The sequence below is a fragment of the Aythya ferina genome, assembly GCF_964211825.1.
Source record: "Aythya ferina genome assembly, chromosome: 7".
In the NCBI taxonomy this organism is placed as follows: domain Eukaryota; kingdom Metazoa; phylum Chordata; class Aves; order Anseriformes; family Anatidae; genus Aythya; species Aythya ferina.
Window position 1 is genome coordinate 37,848,364 of NC_140302.1, and position 13,213 is coordinate 37,861,576.

At 42.3% G+C, this 13,213-nt stretch overlaps 1 protein-coding gene across 2 annotated transcripts; it reads left to right on the forward strand.

Moving 5' to 3' along the window:
- Positions 1 to 13: 13 nt before the first annotated feature.
- On the forward strand, positions 14 to 12,746 carry TCTN3 (tectonic family member 3). Of its 2 annotated transcripts, XM_084526556.1 has the most exons (13): positions 14 to 555; positions 1,308 to 1,429; positions 2,847 to 2,977; positions 3,304 to 3,412; positions 3,488 to 3,606; positions 5,251 to 5,286; positions 5,692 to 5,766; positions 5,877 to 6,002; positions 7,097 to 7,192; positions 7,451 to 7,548; positions 8,109 to 8,271; positions 9,018 to 9,155; positions 12,433 to 12,746. In XM_084526556.1, exons 1-13 carry the CDS (start codon positions 224 to 226, stop codon positions 12,652 to 12,654), a joined length of 1,767 nt encoding a protein of 588 aa, XP_084382682.1. In that variant the 5' UTR covers positions 14 to 223; the 3' UTR covers positions 12,655 to 12,746. The 2 variants fall into 2 exon arrangements, with proteins under 2 accessions (XP_084382682.1, XP_084382683.1); XM_084526557.1 differs by lacking the exons at positions 14 to 555; positions 1,308 to 1,429; positions 2,847 to 2,977; positions 3,304 to 3,412; positions 3,488 to 3,606 and adding an exon at positions 4,309 to 4,570.
- Positions 12,747 to 13,213: the final 467 nt, after the last annotated feature.

Genomic DNA, 13,213 nt, shown 5'->3' on the forward strand with positions numbered 1-13,213 from the left:
TTCCGCGGGGCCGCCCCGCCTCCCGCCGCGGAGCCGGGCGACGCCGCGGCGCTTCGCGCCCCTTGCGGCGGCCCCTCCCCGCTTCCCATCGCGCCCGCAGGCGGCCCCGCGCTCTCCCGCCGGGAGCCGCGGCGCTCAGCAAGCGCTCGGCGCACGCGCGGCGGAGCGCGCCCAGCTCCTGCCCCGCGGCGGAAGCCGCGTTTCCCGGCGACGCGGGGACGCCATGCGCGGCGCCCGCGGGGTGCTGCTGGCCCTGCTGCTGGCGCGGCTGGCTGCCGCCGCCGAGCTGCCCGCCGGGGCCGCGCGCGGAGCGGCTCCCCGAGCCGAGGCGACGGCTCCGCGCCGAGGCCCCGCCGACCGCATGGCCTGGGGCAGCACCCGGATCCCCGCCGCCGGCGCCCTCCGCGGCCGCCCCGCCCCGCCGCCCCGCCGCCGCCGGGCCCCGCGGGCACCCCCGCGGCCCCGGCCCCGCCCCGCCGCCGCCAGCTGGCCCGAAACTTGCGGCCTGCGCCGCCCCGGGGCTGTCGACGCGTCCCGCCGTACCGGCGGCAGCAGGTGGGCGGGCCGGCCTCCCATCGCTGCCGTGCCGTGCCGTGCCGTGCCGTGCCGTGCCGTGCCGTGCCGGCGGAAGCCGTCCCGGGGCTACCAGGCGCGGACAGGGGCGGGCGGCGGGGCCCCGGCTCGGGCTGGCTGCAGGAGCTGCGGCGCGGCCGCCAGTCCCGCCGCCCTGCTTGCCCGCACCGGGGGAACGGCTCGGTTCTGAGACGGGGCTCGGAAAGGCTTCCGATGGCAGGTGTTCTAGTGGCCCGGGTAAAGCTGGTCTCGACTGCTCTGTGACATGGCTTGTGGTGTGGAAACTAGGGAGCCTTACCTAAGGAAAAAAGAACTCGTTTCCTACCGGGAGGGAGCCTGCAGAGCAATTAGAGACCGAGAGATTCTGTCAGAGAGGAGGGTATTTTCAGCTGGTTGGAGAGTGAAATCTGTGGCAGAGCCCTGAATTTCCAGGTTGTGGTTTTGGAAAGAACCTAGAGGAGCTGTAAGACACAAACACTGAATTTCTTTACCGCTTCTAGTTCCAAGGAATCTCAGAACGATTTCTAAATAAACAAATAGAGAGTATCCACAGAGTTACTACAGTGGGAAAGGAGGCTTTCTATAATTGATTATGAACACAAACTGTACAGTAACTTATTTAAGCAGATGAAAAGTAATACTGTGTTTTGTTGTTGGCATTTAGTAGTGCAAGAAGTTAAATTCTACAGGAAAAGTCTATTTAACATTCTTTTGGGGGGTGTGTCTGTTTGCAGGTCTGTGAATCAAGTGTGTGTGGAAAAATCGCTTGTGTTCAGAACTAATACTCCTTATCATACTGATACCATTTCTGTCCCTGGTGAACATGATCTGCTGTTCTGTGTGCAGCTGGATGACTGTAAGTAACTTCTCTTTCCATTAACTTAATTCATAGATAGCCTTTGCTTAGGGAATCTCTTTTTAAACTTACATGCTATATTTGCTAGAAATTATTTCATTTGTTATAGTCTCTGAGAGACCATAGGGAATCACCATCCCATCGCTGAAGACAAAAAATTATCATTGCCCTCATTTTGAGGGTAGTGTTCCCTTGGCTAAACACAAATCACTCTTTAGCAATTGTTTCTGTATCTAAGACACCTTAATTTGCTACACTTAGAGCAGTAAAGAAAGTTTGACATCTGTCATATTTTTCCTATTAGGAAAGGAAGGAAAAACTTCCTATTATCCTTTTCAGAAAGCGGTTTATTATCTTATCTTGGATTACTCATTTGATATACTTATTTTCATACTTCCTTCTTTGCTGTCACTGATTTGCAGTGATCACATACCCTAGTAGGGCATGTCAATAATGTTTTTTCTCCTTCTGCTTTCCTCAATGCATTTTGTTTGTCTGATTCGGTGTCCAGCTCACTGGCATTCATTGAGATTGCTTAGGCGCTCATGTTTGAACACATACTATTTTCTCTTTTGACACTCGTGTCTGGGAGTTTTGATCAACAGTCCCATCTACTTTGGACTTGTGTCATAAAATCAGAGAACATTCTAGGCTGGGAGAGGCTTAGGAGGTTACCTGGTCCAGGTACTAGTCAAAGAAGGGTCCTGTAATTTAGTCCACCTTTCAAATCCTTGTAGATGTTACCTGAATGTTTGTATGTGTTAAAAAGTGTGTTCAAACAAATCCATCAGGATGAATCTCTTTAGTATGTCCTTAATCATTTGACTGAATTATATGACATAGTGCCTTAGCAGTAATAATTTAAAACATTGTAATACTGTAACACTACTGAATGGCGCTGGGACAAGAAGACATCATTGCGAGATACCAGTAGAATTTTGTCTTTTTAGGATGTCTATTCACAATTCATACTTACTTTAAAGTTTATCAGCCTTAATTACTTTTTAATCCATTTAATGTTGCTTTTACTAAATGTATACTGCTGCTGTTTTGTCATTAAAACATCATTAAAACATCGTATGGGTCCAACTTGGGCATCTTACAAAAATGAGAACACATGTTAAACTAGTTGCCTTAAGCAGTTTTCACAATTTCAGAAAATCACGTATGTGTATCAACACACGTTTCTCAAGAAACAGTACAAAGTAGTTCCCATGATATCATCCTCCTGTTCATAGCTCGTATTAGTCTGTTAGCAATCTTACTAAGGATTAATTACTGTAAGGCACTATCTAGCTTATAATTACTGAAGTTGTCCCTTGTAAAAATATTAGCACAATGTTTACTTTTTCATAGAACTATCTTTTTTAGTAATTTTACGTTGGTAGAATTTTTTTTTTCTTTTTTCACCTTTTAGCAAAGCTGAACTATTTCCAGCAGCCACAGCCTATCAGAGAATCTGATTTTCTGAAGTTCTCGGAGAAGTACGGCAGACTCTCTTTCTTAGCAGTATCACAAGTCCAGCCATCCTTTTCTGCCTTTTACCGGGTGAGTTGAAAAAAAGATAGCAACCAGTTTGCAGATATGCCTTTGCTATTGATGTCTGTAATGAGACCTAATGAGAACAGAATTAAATATTCCTCATATATTTTTCCCCTATAAACCACAGTATTTTCAGTTCTTTTCATTCCTTGTTGTGTAAAAAGTTTCTAATTAGTTTTCTTGTATGTAGTTTGGACATTTTAGATAAAACTGGCTGTGCACTAAGGAGAAGTTTCAGTTTGTCTCTCTGCCCTGAGGATGTCGTTACCTTGCACTTGGCCTTACTATTCCACAGTGATGTTGTTTGTAGTTTCTCCGAATTGTCTTTTCAGGCTGGTGATCCAATCCTAATCTATTTTGATTCATCATCTACACTGAGTATGCTTAGACAACCGGTGAAAATGGGAGTCAGTGGACTCTGTGTTGATGGAAATCCTGCTGGTTAGTAAAGGGGAAAGCGTTTCTAAGGGCTGTGTGCTTCTGTTGTGTCTTAGCTGACAATGTCTCTTAACTCAGGCTTCCTGGAAAGTAAAAGCACAAGCTGTACTCGGATTTTCACCAACTTGAGCAAGAGCTGCATTACTGACCCTGCCCTAGATGCTGCCTCATACTACCGTGACTTCACAGTGCTAAAGGTGCATGTTGTATTTCTTCTTTTGCTAAGCATCTTTCCATTGCCTTCCATTGATACTTCAGATACCAAATCACTCTATTTTCAAGTTATGTAGTACCCCTTGATCTTCTGATTATTATACCCCTCTTGCTAGAAATCCTGTTAAAAATGTCCCAGTAATCAGTAATAATCCATCACTTTTCTTTTTTTTTTTTTACACCCAAGTACTTTTCAATAAACTTCAGTTATTATCTAGTTATTAATGCATAGAACAGGTACTTCATCAATATTTCATAATTTGAACAGTTTAACCACAACTCTCTTACATTTTAAACAGACTGTTTATCAAAGTATTTTGATCTCTTCCATCAACTTGATCAACCAAGCAAAGTATATTCCTAGGAAAAAGTAAGGGGTGGTTTTTTTTTTTTTTTTTGATACAACATGTTCTCTCTAAAATCATTTTGGATGCCAGTTATATTATCTTTATTTTGCACAATCACAAAATGGTTAAGGTAGGAAGGGGCTCCTGGAGGTCATCTAGTCTAACCAACCCCCGCTCAAGCAGGGACACCAAGAGCAGGTTACCCAGGACCACATCCAAGCAGCTTTTGAGTCTCCTTCCTAAGGAGGAAGTGTTTAGATGTGTTCCAGTTTGTGCCCATGGCCTCTTCTCCTGGCACCGGGCACCACTGATAGGTGCATGTCTCTGTCCCCTTTGCAACCTACCCTTTGGGTATTTATATACACTGATGAGATTTCCCTCGAGCCTCCTCTTCTCCAGGCTGGACAGTCCCAGCTCTCCCAGCCCCTCCTCATAGGAAAAGCGCTCCAGTCCTTTGATAATCTCAATGCCCCTCCACTGGGCTCTTTCCAGCACATCTAGTCTCTTGTGTACAGGGGGGCCAAGAACTGGACCCAGCCCTTCCGTTGTGGCCTCACCAATGCTGAGTAGAGGGGAATGGATCATTTCTCTTGACCTGCTGGCAAGACTTTGCTTAATGCAGCTGAGAATACAGTTAGCCTTCTTAGCCAAGGGCACATTTGCTGATTCATGTTTGACTTGGTGGCCATGAGGACTGCTAGATCTCTTTCTGCAGAGCTGCTTTCGTACATTCATAGATTGAATTTCATATCAATTTTCCCATTATTTATGCTGAGAGTAATGTCAAAATAACCAGCTTTTTGTTCTGGGTTCATCATGCTGGTCTTGCTGAATGTTAGCATAAGAACATCTCACCACTTTCTCTGGTATTCCGAGATAAAAGAGCAATATAAATATTAACACCTTATTAAGACTAATGGCCCAGTTTACCCTTCAGTTGGAAATACTCTTATAAATCTATATAATTGTAGTAGAGAGTATTGCATTGACCAAATTTAACTCATGTTTTCAGGGCTTGCTTTGTTACTGAGCCCCAAATAAAAAAGAATAAGGCTAATAATAAAAGTTTTCTTTTGATCTAAAAATATATTCAGTACAGTATGTCTGTGATTTCTAGAACACAAATGGATGACAAACTTTACATATGTGGAATAATCAGTCATTCTTGTCAATGTAATATCTAAGGTCTTTTTAATGATGGTTTCATGACTTTAGGCAGTTGTAAACCCAGCAAAACTGTTGTTTTTTGGTGGTGTTTGTTGGTTTGTTTGTTTTCCCCAGGTTCCAATCGATGGCACTCTTGTGGAGTCCATGAAGGTCAGTCTCTATTGCTAATGAAAGTAATTTCTGCTTCTGAAATAAAATATATCTGGAATATTAGGCATTCATAGTAAGGCCCATGAGTGAGAGTGGAAAGTCAACTTGTGAGAGTGGAAATATTTTGTGCCTGAAACAAGATTTTTTGTAAGTGTGACATAGACAAAATACAGGGTTATAAGGCAAGGTGTACTTTTAAATGATTGAGCATGGGTGGGGTTGGTGTTAGGGAAATAGCTTGTTCTCTTAGGAAAAACTGGGCATCTCGAACAGAGTGACATATCCCCAGATTTCAGCTACAGCAGGAAAGTAAATCCAGCTTTGACAGAAAAGCAGTGGAAAAGAGTAAAAAAGGCACACTCTGTTTAAACAGTTGTTGTTTGTTAATATGCTTACTGTTTCCAGGTGAAGATCATCCCAGTCACACCACCTAGAGCTCCCTACATGAAAGACAACACATGTAACAATGCTGTTTCTGAGGTATGTCAACCTGTTTTCCTTAGGGCAGCTCAACACCAGCTTGAAGTCATTACTCATATAAAGTCATTACCTGACTGTGTCTCTGATTCTTCTCTGAATTGGACTCTCAGGTGATCTATGAAATAGAATTCAATGGCACCCGTGGGATTCAGAGTGTGTCTGTCCGGTTCAAAGTGACCAACATCTCTGGGAACTCAGGAGTCTCTCTGCAGCAGCACTTCACTTTGCACTTCTGGGTCAGTGCCCCCATCCACCCTGAGCTCTTGCCAAGTTTGTGTTCTGTAGCATGTGAACTAGTTTTGTATGGAGAAATGTGAAAAGATAAGAACAGCATCACAGTCGTATGATAGCATGAGAACCCTGGTACATAGCTGGTACCAGGAAGTGGGGACATAGCTTTGATCTCAAGTAAACTGTGTTAGTAGAACAGGCTCTGTGCAAGCATGCACACTTGAGCAAATTTGAAGGGGCTAGTAATTTTGATCTGGCTTTTTGTTGTTGTTTTATTTACTTTGTATTAGTGTGTGTGTGTTTTGTTTGTTTGTTTTTTCTGGGGGAGCAGGGCAGAGGGATGATGAATGAAAGGGTTGGAGCTGATACTGTATCCAAGATGTTCAGAGTTTGTTCACAAGTTCATGTTCTTGTTGGTCCCTTCCAACCTGGGATATTCTATGAAAGTTGCTAAATCTAATCCAGGTATTTTTTAAATTTTGCCTGTGCAGTGAGAATAAGAGTTATTCTGGAGGGGGTGGACATCTGGGAAATGCTAGTATGTGTTAGAGTTCATATAAGCCTTCTCCCGTGGAGGAATTTGGATAAATGGTTACCTCAGGAGTTAGTGTGACCTCAGGAGTTAAGTGTGCAGTGCAACCTTGCTAAAATTATCCCTAGAGGCTACCTCCATAAAATAATGTAGAAGTGGAATCTGCCACTCAGAATCAAGGTTAAGGCAGAGCTTGTTCTGCAGATAATCTGCAGAATTGCCAAAACTGAGACATCTGCTTCCTTAGAGAGAAATACTGAGCAATTCAATGTCTCAAAAAAACATCCTGGTAGAGTGCACACGTCAGGATAAAGACATCTAGTTTGTTTGTTCGTTTTGCTTCCTGGACTGTTGATGGACTTGTCAGGTCAAAAGCACTATTTGGAAACAAATAGTGGAGGCTTTGGGAGTGTATCATATTTAGTCACTCCAAAAATGCATTGCATCTACATTTCTGCAAATACAAATTTGGTCTCCTCAGAAAAATGAATCTCATTGGTGATAACATTTTCCTTTTTTCCTTTAACATTCTCTTTTGCTTTGTTTCTTCCCTTTGCCTCTTGATAGACCAGGACTCCATCTCATACATTGCCTAGAAGCGGAAACCCTGGCTTTATCATTGGAGCACCACTGCTGATTGCAAACACTGGTGCCACGCAGCATGTATCCTTTCTGCTGTCAAGTTTTATTTATCTCTGGGTTTCTTGACGCCTGGTACTATTCTGTTTGGACTCTTGAGATTCTACCTTTACCTGTGAGGGCATACTTCAATATTACTTTGCAGCTATCAGTAGGCCTTTTGGTCAGGAAACCCTGTAGGGTTAAGGAGGAATGTGGTTTACGGAGAATGTTAAATAAAAGTTGGGTGTCATTTATTATCTGGTAGTTTTTTGTTTGGCTTCTTGACATGCAGTCTATTAGATGAGCATTTTAAGGAGTGCGGGTGATGGAAGTTGTTCACAGTTCCTCAGACACACGGTACAATTTGGAAAAAATATGAGGACTGGCTGCAAGCTCAGGTAAGAACACGCTGCAGTCACCCTTACTAACATACTTGGAAGACTCTCACTCAGCACCTTTTTCCATAGCTTCTCCCTCACTTCTGTGGAGCCAGGCGCTTTCCCTAAGGTCACCAAAGGTTCTTTACAGATTTTTCATCTACTCCAAAGAGGACTAGACTGTCAGAGGGATGGTGGACATCTAGAGCAGTTTGCACATAGTGATGGCCCTCTGGGAAGGTCTGAGTCTTTGGTCTGGCAACATGTCTTGGCCAAGAGTAGCGTTTGTATTTGAGAAGTGATTTATAATGGAACCTTAAAAACTGATTGATTTGATGATGTGGGTGACACTGAGGTGATATGATAGCTAAAAAGCTGTCAGTTTTCCGCATCATGTGTTATCCTGCCATGTTCTTCTTGCTTCTCATTGCAGAAAGGATTACAACTTTGCCTGCTTAATACTGATACTTCTGTAATGGTTCTATTGACTTCATATTCTATTACCAATGAAGGGTTTCGATATCAGCTGCTTCTGCCCAGGAAAGCGCTTTCTGAAAGCTGTAATTCTATTTCATTTCCAGCCTACCCCAAACAGAAGAAAGTAACTGCAGTTACATCCAGATGAAGTTATATGAGGCTCTTCAGGGGATGAACACAGCAGAGGACCTTGCTATAACTAGCAGTGCTCATTCAACCCAGGTAGAAGAGTGGGCAACCATTCTGATTCAGAACTGCAGTGTACAGGTAATGTAAATGTAAAAAGACCATCTGAATATTTGTTTTTTATATCTTTGTGTTAGTTTGAGGAGGATGAGTGATGGGAAAAAAAAAAAAAGAACCGTCTTGTTCATCAGGGCTTGGTTTCTTTGCATGATGATCCACTGAATATCAGGTGCCTTGTAAACAGCCATCCTTATTAAGGTTCTTACTATTAGAATATTTATTAAACAAAAGAAGAACTGATAGATTTAATCTCTCTTGAATCCCGTGCCTGATATTCAAAGAGTCAAAAAAAAGTTTAATACTCAATCTAGCGTTGCACTACCTAGTTTTCTGACAGCTTTCTAGAACTACCTGGTTACTCCCATTAATTTGATGCTTATATTATTATTGTCCTTTCTGATTTTCTAGTTTCTAGGATATTTATGCATTACCTAACTAAAGTTAAGAGCTTGCGATCCAAGTATTTATAGAAGAGGGAAGTTCTGTTTTGATCATTTTAATCTATCAGGAGATGGCCTAATGGAATGTAAAATCCAAGTGATAGAGCTGAGACAAATTCTATTTGGAAATGGGATGACAGCGAGATGAGTATAGCTCTAAAATGTGCAGCTGACCTGACCAGAAGTTACGGGGTTAGTTCTGAAGTAACTCATTGAAGTTGTGACCTCTGCTACACAAAATGTTAGACTTTGACTATAATGGTCCTTTTCAACTTTTCAATCTTTAAAATACTATATTGAGATGCTTGGGTTGCCTTTTATTTTCAGGCTATGAACTGTACTTCCTGTTGCATGGTTCCTGTTACACTGAATATACAGATACTGTGGACTAAGGTGGGCCTCCTGTCCAACCCTCAAGCTCAAGTACTGAGTGCACAGTACTCTTATCAGTGTCACCCTCTACAGGTATGAAACTTAAAACCCTTCTCTTGTACACAGAAGTCATTAAATGGGATTCACAGATTATTTAAGAACCAAAGAATCAAATGGTCTTGATATTTCTGAGTTGTGATTTACTGAGCAGTAGCAGTGGTCTGGCTACAATGATAAGAGTTTATATATAACAGCTCCACAGAGGAAGGTGATTTTATAGTCTTATTGATACTGTCCTCAGTCAGTTATACAGCTGGAAAAGGTACTTTCTTTCCAACCCCAAATCACCTTCTGCCAGTTAAGGAATCAAACTTTAAACTTTTAACTATATTCAGTATATAGTTGTTATAAAAGTTCAGCAACTACTTGTTTATCTTGTCCCTTAAAGCCTTGCTATGAAATTTATCTTGATTTTTATTTCACAAACACCACAGCCTGCTGATAATCTATTCAGGAAGATATTTCTACTGCTCTAGGGGTTCTGAAATCACCAGCAGGCAGATGAGGAAGAGTCTAATTCTGATGGTGGTAGGTTTCAAGAATTAGGGGGAATGATCATGAGCCAGAAAGCAAGTTTTTAAGAGAAGATTACTTAATGTCAGCAGGAAGGTAGAGCTAACAGGACTGTGAAGGAAAGTGAATAGTTTTTTTTTTTTGAGTATGTGTGGATCCCATTTTGGTGCAAGGCTGCATTCCCACGATGACAAAATCTTTTGGGCAGCATGTGTATTTCAAGGCTTATACTTCTCTGCAAGAGCTTTAATGGGGAACAGCTGACACCTGTCCATCATGCCTTCATGGCAATGAGGTATGACACTGCAAGTGTCTGATATACTACTATTCTTTGAACTTCAGATTCAGTCCAAATGGGACTTCACATCACTTGTTTGGCCACGTCTCATGGTTCCTCTTTGTCTCCCTTCCCGGCAATGTAATTTAAAAGAACATGACAGCAAAATGTTTACCCTGTAAGACATACTTTACCTTGAGGCAAGCTGACACCACTCCCCACGTGCTTGCCTGCTATTGGGCAGATAATTTCTAAATCTGAGCTATTATATGGCTCTATTGATATAGCTTCTGTCTTCATTCCTAGTAAAAGTGCAGGTTGGACATCTCTCAATATGGATTAGCGAGTCAGGAATAATGAGATTCAGATTTCATCTGCTTGAGCAACTGATGCTAATTACTTTAGAATCATAGAATATCCTGAGTTGAAAGGGTCCCACAAGGATCACCGAGTCCAACTCCTGAGTCCCCAAAGGACTACCCAAAAAATCAGACCATGTGTCTGAGAGCGTTGTCCAAATGCTTCCTGAACTCTGGCAGGCTCAGTGCTGTGACCACTGCCCTAGGGAGCCTGTTTCAGTGCCTGACCACTCTCTCGGTAAAGAACCTGTTCCTGATATTCAGCCTGAACTGCCCCTTTAAGCTGTTTCCTTGGGTTCTATAGCTGGTCATCAGAGAGAGAAGCTCAGCAACTTTAGGGCTAAAAGATATGTTGCAAAACAAATGATAAGGAAGTTTCTGGCAGCAGAAAACACCATTAAAATCAGTAATGACTTCATGAGTGGCAATCCACGAATCAGGGTTGTTAGTAAAGACATTTTAGCAATGACACGAAGAGCCTTAGAAATCCTTTTAGGATGTACCTGTCTTAGGAACAGTTTACATTGGCACCGTAAGCCAGTAGTAGTGCCAGTGTCAAACCCTGATGTGTGAAATTGATAAAAAGCTGAATCATTCAGCCACATCTAGGACAAAACTGGAACAAGGCAGGAGAAGAAAATTAATTCCCCTAAGTGCCATCTGAACTGCATTATACCAGTTAGACAGCTGGATCATAAATCTGCTGGAAGTATTTGTATCAATGGATGAGAATGTATGTTTCTAGTTGTAACTAATTTCAGGGCCATCTAGGATATTCTGATATACATCACAGAGACAGCGCCTGCTTACTCGTTGATACAAGAACTTATATCCATCAAGAGTCTTGGTATTTTTCTCTTGAGACTCGTGAATTCCATCCTGGAGCTTCTTTGAATGCATTCTGCACCACTTTGCTCTAAAGGCAATCTTGTTGAGGTTTTCAGAAAAGTGAAATGAGATTGGCTTAAATCAGTACTAGCACAAAATGCATACTGCCAGTAGGTTCCATCTCAAGGCTAGCAATGCAAAACTGGGAAATGGCTGGGAGGTGGTGACAGGTTGTGAGATTGCTCCTGCCAAAAGAACGTGGTCTTATCTCAAACCAAGCTAGCCATGCAACTATCCTCAGCTCAGGGTGCGTGTGTGTTCTCTTACAGCATTCTGTTGAAACAGAAAGATGCTGAGGGCTTAGGATAATTTCAGTCCCCTGTTTTGTCTACCAACTGACCTACCAATCTATCTTCTTTCTGAAACAATATCATAAAATATGAGAAAGAAACTCATTGATATATTGGGTCCCTGGCTTATTTTATGGAAAGGATCAAACTCTGTGGCAGTCCTGTCCTTTTCTGGCAGCAATGAGCTGCTCAAAGGTGATCTTGTCTCAAATGTTATTTAGAAAAATAAAGCTTGCGTTGCTTCTGTTCTTATTACCAACTAGCAGATGTGCCTTTCCTCTGAATAGAAGGCTTACTGTAGCAGAGCATGGAGACTGCATACAGTCTGGAGATCTGTAACACAATGCACAGTAGCTACTGATCTTTCTTGAGACCTGTGCTGTTAATTTACCTGCTAAGCATCAATTTAGAGAAAGGAGTTACTCCACTAATTATGTATGTATATCTTTCTATACATATATATCTGGATTTCCACTGGCAGATGTCTTAAGAGGAAAGATGTGTACCTATGGTGTAATAGATGTATCCGTCAAGGTGTTCTCATGATTTGCATTTCATCTGGCAGCTCAGAGTCTACAGCTCTTAACAGATGTTGAGTTGTATGGAGGAAAAAAAAAATCAATCCAGGTTTACACGTAAAGCTATGACATTACATCCTGACTCTTCTGACCTAAATATTGTGAAGACCCAAGGTCAACTACAGGATCACAACCAGTCCTTAATCTTTCATGTAGCCTTTTATTGAAAGGTGTCAGGTTTCATCTTAAAAATGGCAAAGGGCAGCACTGTGAAGATACTGAGTTTTCTTTTTCCCCACTAAAATACTTCTCTGTACCATTTCATGAAAACTACATGACGAAGAGGATATGAAGAACTACTGTTGGAACTTGCAAGCTATTTTGAGTGACCATGAGGTAATTTATTTGGGAAACGTATCTTTTGAGTGAGATATGCTAAACTCTGTACTTTCCTTTTTGTTACAGCTCCTAGACGTGAGCCTAGTGCCTTTGACAACTGTTGTTACCTTCGCTGACATGACGGAATGGCCAGAACCTCCACATGGCCAGCCCAAAATACAGTGGAAACTCCCATTTGACTTCTTTTTCCCCTTCAAGGTGGTACTGAATGGAGAAAGAAGCTACAGAGGTGATCTTGCTGCCTATTTTTTGTTGATTCTAATATTGTCTAGTATTCTTTGCCTTTGATGAGAGTCAAACAGAAGAGTTCAGTAAGTGAATTAACACATTCATCTTATGATTCAGATCATAAACTTTTCCTCTCAGGTTCTTATACTGTGCCTATGGTATGTATGTGCCTTCTGTTCTTGGATTAAGCCACATGACTAGCTTCTGTCCTGTGTCCTCTCACACTCCTGTTCTCCATACGCATGTTCTGTAAACCTCACTGAAGTGAAATTCTGGAGGGATGGGAGTTGTTGAGAGATGTTGCAGGTATGAGGAGCGGGAAGGAGGAATTTAAAATGAACTTATTCTCAGAAACCAAGAGTGCTTTCTAAACCAATGAATGTGGAGAGAGGAGCGAAGTTCAGTTCAAGCATTGTGGAGCTACATTCACTCACCTTGTTAGAGAAGCACCTGATTTTTCTATGTGGAGCTAACAGAACACTTAAAATATGTGATGTCTCCCAGGAGACCCAAATTGTTATTTTGTGAGTGGGCGTGTCTGCCAGTCACCTTTGAGCTGTCCTTATTTTGTGACAGCCATGACTGTGTGACAATTATTTTTCTATGTATTTTCAAGTAT

What these genes read in the sequence shown, in the direction of transcription:
- TCTN3 (XM_084526556.1), top strand. Translation starts at nt 224, where the DNA reads ATGCGCGGCGCCCGCGGGGTGCTGCTGGCCCTGCTGCTGGCGCGGCTG. An exon ending in CTGTGTGCAGCTGGATGACT is followed by an intron (nt 1,430 to 2,846) that starts GTAAGTAACTTC and finishes TTCACCTTTTAG; the next exon opens with CAAAGCTGAACTATTTCCAG. An exon ending in CCTTTTCTGCCTTTTACCGG is followed by an intron (nt 2,978 to 3,303) that starts GTGAGTTGAAAA and finishes TTGTCTTTTCAG; the next exon opens with GCTGGTGATCCAATCCTAAT.